The sequence below is a fragment of the Haliotis rubra genome, unplaced genomic scaffold (assembly GCF_003918875.1).
Source record: "Haliotis rubra isolate DU_JTF1 unplaced genomic scaffold, ASM391887v1 Scf204, whole genome shotgun sequence".
In the NCBI taxonomy this organism is placed as follows: domain Eukaryota; kingdom Metazoa; phylum Mollusca; class Gastropoda; order Lepetellida; family Haliotidae; genus Haliotis; species Haliotis rubra.
The window spans coordinates 49,952-64,276 of record NW_025766048.1 but is presented as its reverse complement, the minus strand read 5'-3'; the positions used below and the strand labels follow the sequence as shown (position 1 = coordinate 64,276).

General features: G+C 41.6%; 1 protein-coding gene across 1 annotated transcript in view; it reads left to right on the top strand.

Annotated features, from left to right (window-relative positions):
- LOC124275932 (DBH-like monooxygenase protein 1 homolog) overlaps positions 1-14,325 on the top strand; it is a 51,528-nt gene that overhangs the window by 4,410 nt on the left and 32,793 nt on the right. Inside the window, exon 2 of the mRNA XM_046711634.1 lies at positions 13,728-13,929. Coding sequence (XP_046567590.1) covers positions 13,728-13,929 — 202 coding nt within the window. The remainder of the gene's footprint in view (positions 1-13,727; positions 13,930-14,325) is intronic.

Below are 14,325 nucleotides of genomic sequence, written 5' to 3'. Positions count from 1 at the left end.
ACATGGCCTTATTTATTGCAAGTCGATCCAGGCAGGGAATTCATGGGATCCGTGTCGAAACTGCTAACCAAGCATAACGTAGAAGTTAGACGCGGTGAGGTGGGAGCCCATCGAAGTCAAGCTACAGTAGAGAGATTCAATCGCTCCATAGCCGAACGTTTGTTTTCACACCAATATTCACTTGATTTAGCGGATCCTAATAACAGAAACACTGAATGGGTAGAACAACTTCCACGGGTGGTTGACTTCATGAATCATGAAATAACAAGACTACTTGATAAGAGACCAGTCGAAGCAATCCGTATGAAATCCGTTGTATCAGAGGCAGCAGCACCCCGTCGTAAAAAGGAAAAAAAAATTCCAGATCGCGCGCTTGTTAGATATTTATATCAACCAGGTGAATACGAGGGAGACACCTGTAAACGTGCTACAGATCCTATATGGTCTATGAAAACGTACAATATCAGTCGAGTGGATGTCAAAGACGGGGAACCTAACCTATACTTCTTGAAAGACGGACCACGTAGAGGTTTCGTACGTGAGGAATTACAAATCATACCACAGTGATAAAAAAATATATATACTTATACCATTATCTTTAACAAAAGTTTAACTTCGCAGATGTAGTCTTTTTTCTTATCATAAATAAGTTTAAATCGTAATTTATCCGCGCCGTGAGCTTTACATAATCGGTAATGACCTTTAACTCCTGTACCACACACCGAACAAATATAGTTAGTATAACCTTTACGGTGAAAACAACAATAACCCTCAATGCGGCTTTTATTACCACAAATTTCAGTTTTCCCCATAAGAACCCATTGACAAAGATATGGTGCGTATCTCATTTTTGATATAATAATTTGTGTAATTAGTCTAATTGTTTCACAATTAACACTGTCGATGCTAAACCCAGTGCCACGAATGCCAATTCACGATCTTTTTGTCCATCGGAAGGAGTGTAATACTGAGAAATCCTTGGTGCATTGCCGAATGGTTCTAGTTGTTTACCTGTTAGCACGTAGTATTCTTTCATAGCTTCGTCGACGTCCTTGAAAGTTCTAACAGAATGATTTTCGCGTTGTAGTTGATTATTGATAAAATCTAATCTCTTCATGCGTCTCTTAGCGTATTCAGCCTGTGCGGTCTGCAGTTTTTCTACAGCTATATCGTGTCGTTTTCTCTCCGCTTCTACATCAGCCACGTTTGACTCTCTTAATTTAGAAAATAGATAATTACTCCCGGAAAATGCTAGGGCATTCACAAGAGCTCCACCAACCATCATTGCTATCGTGGCCATATTATATATATTACTTTAAAATATTTTCAGGTATAATACCTTGTTTTATCAGAACGTCCTTGGTGGCCATCGCCATACCAATATTCATAGTAAGCATAGCAATATCCTGCAGGTCGAAGTCGAGTTTTATAGTCGGTTGTTTTATAATCATTTTAGTCAACCGAGCGTATCCTACTGCTAGTCCGGAAACCACTAAGGCGTGGTATGCATCATTAACGAATGTTTTTCCCTCAGACATAATATATATTAATAGAAATATAATTTTAATTATAACATAATGTGGGGGTTGATCTCCTCTGGGGGTGTTGGTGATGGCTGTGGTTGTGTTTGTTTTGGTTTAAATAACATAAATAATGAAACAACAGCAGTCGCTACTACACCACCTACGGTAAACCACAATGTGTAATTATTTTTATGGTGCCTGGCTAAGGCGTTTTTTCTACCAGCTTCAACTCTTTTTTTGTTCTTCTTCTTTGTGACATGCGTCACTGGCTCCGTCTTCGGTGTTTCCTCCTCTGGAATCTTGGTCATTTCTTCCTGGGTAGTATCCATCTTGTATATTATTATTATTATTTTTTTCCTCTTTAAATTGACAATGCTTTGCTGTGATAATCGCCACCGTCACCGGGGCTAAAAACATCCCGTATTTGTGGTACAGCACGCAGCTGATAGAGCTCAAGGTGTGTTCAATAAACGGGTCTTTCTCTAGGTCCTCCCACAAATAGAGTCGACGTTCCAGTGGGATGGGTAAAAATAATGATGCTATACCTGTGTAAATCTGGGTAATAGTAGAACCTATAACTTTTGTCATCTCAGCCCCGAGTTGTGACTCATACCTGGCGTATAATTTATTTATTTCCTCATCTGACATTTTCTGAATTTTATCAGCAGTAATATTATCTCCTAAATATTGTTTAGGCTTTCCACCCACAACTAATGTTACTAGTCTGTCTCGCTGCTTGTCGTCCTTTTGTTCATCTGAAACTAATATCTGTTCTAGTAATTCATCACAATCCATTTTATAATATAGTAATCTAGTTTTAATTTTTTAAATAATAACCAACCAACACTAAATACAGAGAGATAAAGGTTAGGTTACACACGACTATAACTTCAAAAACCGACATTTTTACTAAAACTTACTAAAATTACTAAAACATTACTAAAATTTACTAAAAATTACTAAAACATTACTAAAATTTACTAAAAATTACTAAACTATTACTTGGTAATCCACTGGTTGGTCGGTTTTCAACACGAGCTTAGCATGTTTAGTTTTGGCGAGCTGTTTCTTAACCAGTTCCCGGTCTAGTTTACTCATCACATCCTTCTCTCTCAAGCATTCCTCGAACGAATCCCTGTCCTTGCAGTGAAATAGAGCCACCCATAGCGTCTGTTCACGTAAATCCTTTAACACAGAGTTGAATTTTTGTGTCAGCACCCAGACGCTATGTTCTGCGTGTCGACCTGAAAACGCTAGGTAGGACAGCATATCTCTCTTTTTCGTTATCTCTCTATTACCGCTGCAGTCATCCAGGATGAATAGCGTCGGCTTCCCTTTAAATTTGTTGTGATAAACTTTCAAATAGTCCTGCAGGTGTGTTCCCGGATCGATTTTATATACATCGGGATCCTTCATCACCCAAGATCTATCCGTGTAAGTCTTGTTAATATTTATAGTAGGACATAAGATAATGATATTGTCAAATACGTCTTTATAGTACCCCTCCAACAAATCCAGTACGAAAACTGTCTTACCACAACCCGTCTGCCCACATATTATGGCGCAGTGCGAATCTCGTGGTAAATTAATAGATGGCTTGCACAAATCTCCCATTCTCTATATTAAGTTGCGCGTCCATAATTACATATAAATATAATTTTAATTTACCAGTTGGTTGAGCCTTCTTCATTATTTGAATGGTTATACCCTCGCTTCCGTTGTCGATGCGACGACCACTACCGTGAAGAGTGTCGTCATCTGTCGATCTCATATCCAACCATAACGCGTACTTTGTGGTTAGGTAATCCCCGATATGCACGGAGGATAGATCCAGGTCATTGACTACGTTGTTGACTATTGAGTTTCGTTTGATAGCCGGTAGCTTCATCCCACTGCTGATATGCCTTCATTCCATGGCTAAATAGCTGATTAGGTACTCCCTCTATGGTCACTTCCACTTTGGTGATCCCTGGGTTGAAACATTTCTCGCTGTCTCTTTCGAATGGATCGTATTCCTCCACGGGTATGATTAATATACCTTTCATCGATCGCGCCGGCACGTTCATGTTGATATTCCATACCGTGTCGCTCTTGTCACGTAATATCATTCTATGTCGTAGTATCCTATCGTACAGGATGGTCATTTTCCCAGAGTACTGATTTCGAATCTGCCGGGCGAGATCAGTATTAGTCACCATGTCGAACTCCAACGAGATGTTATCGATCTCGTAACTACCCTCTTCACCGTTCGGTGTATACACGACTTTGCTGTAATCATTGAACGTGAGTTCATATTCAAACCTGTCACCTAATGCGGCTTGGTAAAATGGTGCGTGCCCCGTTAGCAACTCAAAGTCTAGCGGGATACAGAACCTGTTTCCATACGCTTCGGCGATCGCTTTTTCACTATTCGATAGTTTAGCTGTCTCGTCTTGTGTGAAGGCGTACCCGATACGTAACCTAGTCGATTTACTGATTCCCTAGTACACGTCGTTGGCGCGTTCTCCATCACTTTTCCATAGGTCTGTGTAACAGTAATATACATCGCTGTCGTCTATGCTAAGCACCTCGTTACCACTAATTTTTATGGAAGTCCTCTTGACTATAGCACGGCCCACATTATTCACTAGCTCACGTTTGTCGTTGTCTAATTTTAACGTGATGCCAATCGTACCGTAGCTGGTACTATGACGTCGTTCTCCCCCAAGTTGGGGAATCTAACCAACAGTACTTGGTTCTGGTCTATCTTGCTGGGGTTGTTTGTAATAGTCACCGACTGACACACGGCTTTGACGCCTAGTGGTTCTCTTAATCTTCGAAAAGGATTTAGTTTTCCACCATATGACATATGACCAATATTATATTAATATAATATAATTTCAAAAAGATGGACGATATTCCGATGGATGATTTTGGATCTATGGCCTCTGCTGATGTTGATTACGATGAAGACACTTCGTTTACTAGCTCATCATAGAGCAGCCAACTACTGAAAACAACAGTAGACGATTATTACGATGGATTAAAACGCGATAGAAACTACGTCGAGCCTCAGTACAAAGAGTATTCGAAGTTTACCATAGATGATAAGGGCATTCTACGCCTTAAGGATAACCCGGAGGTTGATATCATGAACACGTGCACTAGAAAACCACTTGCCTTGTCAACGCTAGCCAGTCGCCATGTTACCGAATTTATCCGTAATAAACTAAACATGCATGATTATGGTGGTGCAAAAGAAGCGTCAGACAGCATCGAAAAAACTGTTGGGCACGTACTGGGACAAACCATTGCCTGGTTTTAAATTTCCAATGAGGGAACTGTACGGCTTAGATGAAGCCTTGAAACATGTACGTGGAGAACTCGTGAACAACATGGGTAAACTGAACGAACTCGACGAGCACATCGCAAGTGAAAAAACCAAACTCACCGAAACTGAAGACGATGATATGAAGCGTCGTATCACAGAACGACTACGTAATTTACAAGATGAGAGACAGACCCGATTGGAATCCGCTTCCTCGAATCGAGAACAGCTTCGATCTCAGATCATCCGAATGCGGGAAACCATCGATCGAGTACTGAACGAGGATATCACGTTGGCTGAAAGGATCAGAATATTGTTCCGAGAGCAAGGCATCACCATTGCCAGCGTTCTTACAGCATTTGGCTTCATCACACCAACACCACCAAAACCACCGAGTGGTGGTGACATCAGAGACTGGATAAAAAAACATCTGAAATCACTAGGGGAAGCCCTGGCTAAACTCGCCGGTAAAGCCGCCGAAGACCTGCCAGGTATCCTGGGTAGCATCGTCTCGTGGTTGCTTAGCACTCTCTCGAAAACAGTCACGTGGCTCAGTCAAAACCTGTGGGCGTTCATCGTCGCCATTGCCGGGTTGGTGTACGTGGCTGCTAAGGAATTTTTAACCAGATGAAACCCAAGCCAACCGCGATCCCAACAACCACCAGCGCTGTTTTACGGATCGATGTGCTGCTGATTAGACACCTGTACGTGTGGTGGTTGGGGTTGTGGTGGTGTGGACTGAACCCTAGACTCTGGGGGTGATGCCACTATACCCGTTTCACCAGTATGCGTGGGTGGTGGTACATGGGAGACATTGATGTCGGCGTTAACACCCAATTTTTGGTCGGCTGTGGCGATGATTATTTCATTGTTGTAGCCTGTTATTTTATTGATTCTCAGACGCATATCACTCGGAGCCATGTACAATCCAACACCGAACACGTAGTCGACTTTTGACCTGGCTAATTGCAACGCATCCTGATATCGTTTTATAGCACTAGGTCAATCTACTGGTGATGCTTTAGCATCCTCAATATTAGCCACGAACTGTTTTGAGAATTGTAAGCCGTTCCCTTACCTATAATATTAGAACGTGTCTGTGATTGAGACCCTAGAATAGCCCACACGTACGGTCGAATCGAATCGTTCAATCTGATAACACCAGCACGAGTAAAACCCTTCGACGTGTCCAGCATAAATATTTTCCAGTCATTCGGACCCTGCTCGAACCTCCATACTCGGTAATCCTTGCTGCCGTCGAAAGACATGAGGTCATCTCTCCACTCGTTACTCGTGACGTAAGCATTCGCATATGTTTTACCACCCCATTCTTTTAGCTTTTTGATGGCCTCCACGAGGGGCATGTTGTGAACGATAGGGATACCCAACCCAAGGTTCGGGTCCGTCAAACGCCAATCCGTCTTTGGGTCTAGTTCGAATTCATTACAAATCCGTTCATACGCACGTCGATCTTACGGATTGTTTACTGCATCCCATGCCTTGTCCTGTGGGACCGGGGCGCTGATTTCTTTGAGGATACGCCTTACCTGGTAATACACGTGAAAAGTGAAAACGGATTTACTTAGCTCATTACGCCTAGTGTCTGTCAATGTCAAACCACATCCAGTTGTCGCACACCACACGGCAAAATTGAATTGATTCTGCCAGAACTGCGTGGGGTTGTGAAACCAATCGTGAACGGTTTTAACATTAGTGACTGAAAACCTATAATTTTTAAACACGTCTATAAACTGGGTTTTGAAGTACGAACCAGCCGTGTCAACCACTATTTTCATGTGTGTGAAGTCATAAGCCTTTATGTTGTCGGTTTTTGGGTAACGTACTTCAGGTTTATACATATTATTATATAATATATAAATATGTACATTACGCTTCCGGGTGTAACGAGCGGTGAGGCCGTTCAACTTATGCACGCTATTGATAACACGTCTGGTCAACTCGAAATAGCACTATGTGATATAACCTACTACCCGCGATGGACAAACATCAACAGCAATAATAATAAGGTGTTCTTTGGTGGATTCCTACATAAAATAACATATGGATACTACAGCGTGTGTTCTCTAAATGATGAAGTTTTCAAACCCTTAGGAGCTGAACTCAAAATAAATGACTCAAACGGAACAGTGGTGTTGATTAACAACAGTCCAAACAAATTGAGATTCGGTCGACCGTTGGCGAAGATACTAGGGCTGTCACCAGAAGAAATAAACCCTAAGATTACCGTTACTGGTACGAAGTTACCAGATCTAGTTCCATACCGCGAGCTATGCGTTCATCTCGATCAGCTTAGCACAACAGATAATGTACAAAGTGAACGTCCTTCCACGTTGTCGAGGGCTGTCCCGGTTAAAACAGAAAAATACAATGACGGACGCACCGAGTCATTTTCATCACGACAGTATAAAAAATTGATAAATGGTAATATTTCTGAATTAAAAACATCAATTTTAGATACAAAAAATAATAATATAAATATAGGATACCTCAGCATAACACTACATATACAATAATGGCTAGCAATCAAGGCCCAGGAATGCGAGTAAAAAGATGCAGTAATGTAGGATTATCAGACCTAGGTGATACTAGGGGGTTTGATGACTGAGGAATAGATGGTAAAATACACGCTTTTAAGCTTTTAAACAGCATTTACAAACGAGTTGAAGTTCCCGTCGTCGGTGGATCTGGTAGTACTTTTAACCTAGACACATCAAGATCTGCCAGCAACACTCGATACGATATATTTCGCAACGCCGAGGATGAATGGAGAGTATACCCATCGTTCGGTGGTAAATTGTTCGATTTAGAAGACTTTGACAGAACGAACGTTGATCAAAACAAACCGTACTATCTAATGCTCACTAACGATAACAAGTGGATGATGTTACCATCTCGAATCAACTGGTTTCTCAACATCACACTAAGTTCCCAATACGTATTCACGGAAAACAAAGACCACTTACTAAACAAAGTCGTTAACAGCGGAACCCTAATCGTGGCTTACGTCCCATCAGAGAGACGCAGTGTAATCATCAGCCCACTCTTGACTATGTCAGCCCACATGCTATCGGTTAAACCCGGGGAGAAAAACGCGGTATTGAAGTTGGTGTCTGAATTCGACGGCATGCTCAACATCTTCCAAATCTACAGGAGAATTCCACGCTGTTCATCCAAGTCTACCTAGGTCAATCAACGCAGAGTGAGATTGAGATCGTGAAGAGAATCAAACTCCAGTGGGTTAAAAAACACCAGTATCGCGTTTGCTCTATTTACGTGCGGGTGGGAGACGATTCACACACCAGTCTGCAGGGTGTCACCGTTAACGTTGAAGACACTATATCTCTAGCCAGTATTTTCTATCCGAGAACATACATTTTATGGAATTGAAGTTAACGCCTGAGAAATTATCAGAAAATCAATTGGAAACTATTTTATAACAGTTATATAAACAATGGTAAGTCATCACCCCAATGTAACACTCGGTGATCTAGGAGACACAAAGCGGTTCAATTTACCTGGTGAGGAAGACACCCCGTACCTACTATACTATACAGACGACGTATACGAACGAATGCCACTAACAGATTTTTCAGAGCTTGGATGGTTAATTAAAATAACACTAACCTCACCTTACATCTTTTTTAATCAAAATGATTTCATTTCCAAAATTACAGACAACGGGATTCTTCTCACGTCCTTTAATCCCTTCAAAGAAAATACTGTTCAAGTATTACGAATACCAGGGCACACTGGTAACATGTTAGCTCCAGTCGGCTTGAATGCCAGTTTATTCATTCGCAGCATTTACGATTACCAACGTGATTTTTTTTCAGATTCAAATTATGGTATGAAATCACACACCACGCTAGTTATAGACGTATATCTCGCAGAGATGTCCAGTCCAAGAATACTTTTAGACGGCCTGAGAATAATTTGGTTTAAAAGACACGAGAATAAACGTTGCTGAATCATATAAGACAAGGTTATAAACCATTAATAAGCATAGATGGGGTTAGTATTTTAGACGAAAACATACCTATTAATGTCTCACCCATTTACCTGTACAATAATCTAAACCTTATAAGCCTCAAATATATTAATCAAAAATTAAATGACATATAATTAATTTTTTTTTTATAAAATATATTATAAACTCATAAAATGGGGCTATACCCAGCCATAAATGAAGAAGGAAATATAAAGGGAAGTGTAGAAGGGTTTCGACTTAAACAGATATGTGAAATAAAACGTCAGCTAGAACAAGACCGTGATATTCGGCATCGCTACACAAAAAATACAATAGAGCTTTAAACTACATGGATTGGGCTGATACCACTCTTATGACAACTAGCATGGGATTAGGAGCAGTAGGAGTTGGATTGTTGACCACCATCGTAGCCGCACCAGTGGTGTTAGGCCTTGAAATAACAGCTGTAGTGACAGGAATAGCTGGGTCAGTGTTTAAATTTGTATCTCGCAAATTGAAACGTAAAGCTAAGAAACACGATGAATTTAGAATTCTTGCTGAAGCAAAGTTAAACACGATAGAAGACCATATTTCCACCGCACTCAATGATAATAAAATCTCAGAGGAAGAGTTTCGTTTGATCCTATGTGAACTTGAAAAATATAAAAAAATGAAAGAGAGATTCAATCAAAGTTTTATCAAAAAAGTTCTGCTATCGGCGAGAACGAGAATTTTTTTTACATAAACCAAGGGATACAACAAGCCCAACAAGCATTTATTACGAAAACCAAAGACATCATAGAAGATACACGTTAAATTGTTTTGCTGAAGTCAATATTTTAAATTGATGTGATCTTATGGGTTTACAAATTCAGGAATAGATACTTATTGATTGCTTGCCTTTTATATAGGATGACCCCATACACCATAGTCTTACTCTTTAGAGGAGTAAGACTATGGTTACTTTTTATCATCACTGTAAAAGTAGCCATAGTCTTACTCTTTCGAGTAAGACTATGGATACTTTTTACAGGGGAGATAAAAAGTAGTTGTGTTATGGGTTTATAAATAAATATGAGTTAGGAATGTATACTTATTGATTCCTTGCCTTATATGGGCTGGTCCCGTACCACATAGTCTTTTAGTAAGACTGTGGCTACTTTTTACAGGGGAGATGAAAAGTAGTTGTGTTATGGATTTATAAATTAATATGAGTTAGGAATAGTTACTTATTGATTCCTTGCCTTATATAGGCTGGTCCCGTACCACATAGTCTTTTAGTAAGACTGTGGCTACTTTTTACAGGGGAGATGAAAAGTAGTTGTGTTATGGATTTATAAATTAATATGAGTTAGGAATGTATACTTATTGATTCCTTGCCTTATATAGGCTGGTCCCGTACCCCCATTGTTTATACTACTGTCAGCACCTCCCTTTGTCAGAAATTTGCCATCACCTGCTTGTGCCAGAAATGAGCCATCACTTGCCTGTGTCAGAAATGTGCCATCACCTGCCTGTGTCAGAAATGTGCCATCACCTGCCTGTACCAGAAATGTGTCATCACCTTCCTGTACCAGAAATGTGTCATCACCTGCCTGTGCCAGAAATGTGTCATCACCTGCCTGTACCAGAAATGTGCCATCACTTGTCTGTACCAGAAATGTGCCATCACCTGCCTGTGCCAGAAATGTGCCATCCCCTGCCTGTGTCAGAAATGTGTCATCACCCTGGGCCAGAAATCTAGGTGTTATGCGGAAGAGTAACATGTCGATGGAACAACACGTACATCAACTCCCAAGAGCATCATTTTCGTCCAGATTCACAGCATCAGTGAAAGCTCAGTTGTCAAGCTTTTGTTGAAAACTCTGGCTACATCATGGCTGGACCACTGTAACGATCTCCGCTACAATATCCCAACAACCCTACTATCTCAACTTCAGAGAGGCTGCGTGACTCATTACGCCTCCGAGATGCTCAAACCACATCTTTGCAACCTTGCAATCCCCCCGCTCGTTACCAATCAAACAGCGCATTGAATACAAAATTATGCTTCTTACTCACGACTGCATCTATTCTCCAATGACATTGGCATATCCTGTTGGCTCGACTGACTGACTGACTGGGTTTAGTTTTACGCCGCTTTTAGCAATATTCCAGCAACATCACGGCGTGTGGGGATTCGAACCCGGGTCTTCGGCGTGACGAGCCAACGCTTTAACCATTAGGCTACCCCACCGCCCCGTTTGGCTCGATGCATCCTAAACGTCATCTTACGTCAGTTAACTTGGAAAGGAGGTTTGTTTTATAAAAGTAATGAAATTATATATAATACTGATTTTGTTCTCTCCCTTTTGACGCCTATGACCAATAAAATTCTGGACAAACATGGCAAAGTATCCGGAGCTCGCTTTCGAAATCTTACCTTTGCACGTTCTCCCTATTGCTCTTGGTGCCTTAGGTTTGTTGCCTCCAAATCTGTTGAGTGACATTGTTAGAGTTCACGGTGTTGTTGCTAGGAACACAGACACTCTGACACTCTTGGCAGTGCAGAAAGCCCCTGTGTTTCGGAGTCTGATTGGACTGAACGGCATTTCCTGGGAGAAGTCCCGTAGGCAGTCCGGAATGCGTGTAAGCGGGATAAGGACCCTGCGCTAATGCAGTCCTTAACAAGCCTGACAGTTCCAGGATCACCCGAACCATCTTTGCTGAGTACATCTAGACTTTGTGGCGAAAATCATCAACCAACCGAAACAAATTGCATTTTAATCATTGAGCAATCTGTGCTGGCCATAACAGGCGACTTAACGATTTACGAGGTCAGAATCGATTTGTTTATTATATCACCCACCAGTTTACCTGATCATTTACAAGACGCAAACTAGTAGTAAATTTAATGGCAGATGCGACGTTAAACAGCAAACCCCAAACTAAAAAAACAACAGAAAACAAATTTAACTGAAGGAATGCTTAATTCTAATACGACCCACACATGAACTGCTTGTTCTACCCTGTATGTCAAGTGTTTGAATATCTTATAGTAGTAACGAAGTGAGCAAAGACACCATGCACCTTTTGCAAACATTATTTGAGTTCATCAAGGTCTGTCTGTGACTCCGTATATAGTTATGAACAAGCATACTAAAGCCAATGGTATGGCACTTTGTTTGAACTGACATTACCAGTACAACCCTGACTTGGTTTAATGTTTGCAATCGCTCGATTTACAAAGAGACGTTAGAGTGCGTCTTAGTTGGGCTGTACTGAGTTTTGAAAGCCTTCTGTTACCCTTCAAGTGAAAGCGTCACAGACAAATGAAAGGGGTGCGCCGTGGCGATGTTTCACGGCGTATGTATTTCGCCATGCTCTGTACATATTTCGCAACGTTTTTTTTTTTACATGTGTAGCAAGTCGTGTTCGACCAGGCAACGCAGTAATATGATATTCATCTGTTGTCCTTTTAGTTCACAGAGAGTGACACCTTGCGCACACACGCACGCACGCACGCACAGAGAGAGAGAGGGATGGGGTCCTCAGGCACACACATGTAAGAAAGATAAGGGATCACATCTAACATAACAGACTAACATAACAGACTTGAGTCATTGTTTTCAGTTTAAATAAAGGGAGTCAGTATCGAGTATGTCCCCCTCCACGTGCTCGCGCAACTGTCTGGCAACGTCTGGGCATACTGGGATACCACGTTACTCGTGCTAGAAACACTGAAAAGATCATCTAAATTTCGTGGCGGAACCTCACGAACCCTTCGACTTAGCACATCCCATAAATGTCCAATAGGGTTTATGTCCAGACTTTGAGCCGGCCAAGGCAACACTGTGTTACTGTTCCTTAGACAATCAGCTGATACCTGAACCGTGTGGGGACGAGCATTGTTCTGCTTTCTGCTGGAGCTTAAACCACCGCCCTGTTCTCCTTGCAAACGGTTCTACCACAGGACGGAGGACTTCATCGCGGTATCGCACTCCTGTCAAACGTTCACAATACGAATGAGCTCCACAATAGCAATGAGTTCGGTTCTGTTATTGTAGGTGATCCCGCCCCATACCATGCCTGACCAACTACCGTATCTGTCATGCTGTTTGGTGGTGCTATGCTGATACCTTTCATTTCGGCGTCGCCAAACCAGTACCCTGACATCTGCATAGTCCATTCAATCTGGACAATCACTGAACATGATGTAACGCCAATGACGTAGCTGTCTTACACCATGCCACCGGACCCATTCCTGTCTCCGTTGCTGATGTTGCTGCGTCATTCTAATGCTGACAACGGGTCGTTACTTTTCACACCTGCTGCTTTGAGCCTGTTTCGTACTGTTCGGTCACAAACCTGTACTTGTGTGGCTGTCCTGAGCTCAGCCTTTATCTCGGATGCTGGTTTAAAGCGATCCTGTAAGGCACACCGTATAATCATTTGGTCAAGGTTTGGTCTTCATAGGTCGTCCACGACCTTTCCTCCTCGCAACATCACCAGTCTGACATTAGAGGTTCCATAGTCGACATAAGACTCTCATCCTGCAAATCACCAGACATATAGCCTGCCATTTTTTAGAAAAATCATGTACTGTTTTGCCATTTAAAGTTGACTTTAATCTGTATCTTTAAGGCACTCTTTATACCAGACAAAGGATGGAAAACCTCGAAGTGCCCGATTTTCATGAACCCATCTTATTGAATATGGAGCGTTTGGGCGCCAGGGTTTACGTGATGTACAACACAACTATCATTGAAACCGTTAAGTCGTTCTCAAAGATAGATGCGATCCTCTATCCTTTATCTCTTTTACTTCAATATAATATAATAACATACTGGTTCTATACCAGAGGCTAATTGTTTACAAGCTATATACTTATTTTGCCTACCGATAAAATGCCACACTCGTGTTTCCGCAGGGCACTGACAATTTTCCTGCTGCTACTAGGGGCGGGTGCTGTGTCGGGTTATGGAGAATACCGGAAGCGCCTTCCAAATGGCGAACGGGTCCCTCATCCCTGTCGGGCCAACTTCTACTGGCATGGCGTGGGTCACATCAACGCTCTTGGTGGAGGAAACCGAAACGACTTTGGCAAAGATTTCGCTTCTCAAGGTCACATGGTATATATATTTAATATTTATCTATTTTGTGAGACAGTTGTCATAATATCTCCATATCCGTGATGGGATTCGAGTGAGTGAGTTTAGTTCCATGGCGCTTTTAGCAATATTACAGCAATATCACGGTGGGGGAATACCAGAAATGGGCTTCACACATTGTACCCATGTGGGGACTCGAACCCGGGTCTTCGACGTGACGAGTGAACGCCTTAACCACTTGACTACCCCACCGTCCCTTAAACCGTCTGAGCAAAATGTTTATGCCCTCATTTCGTAACACATATTAAAACAGATGCGCCCTATGTTTCAAACTTTTCAGCAAAATATTCATATCCTTATTTCTCAACACAGTTTAAGACATATGTGTCATATGTTTACAACGTTTCAGCAAACTAT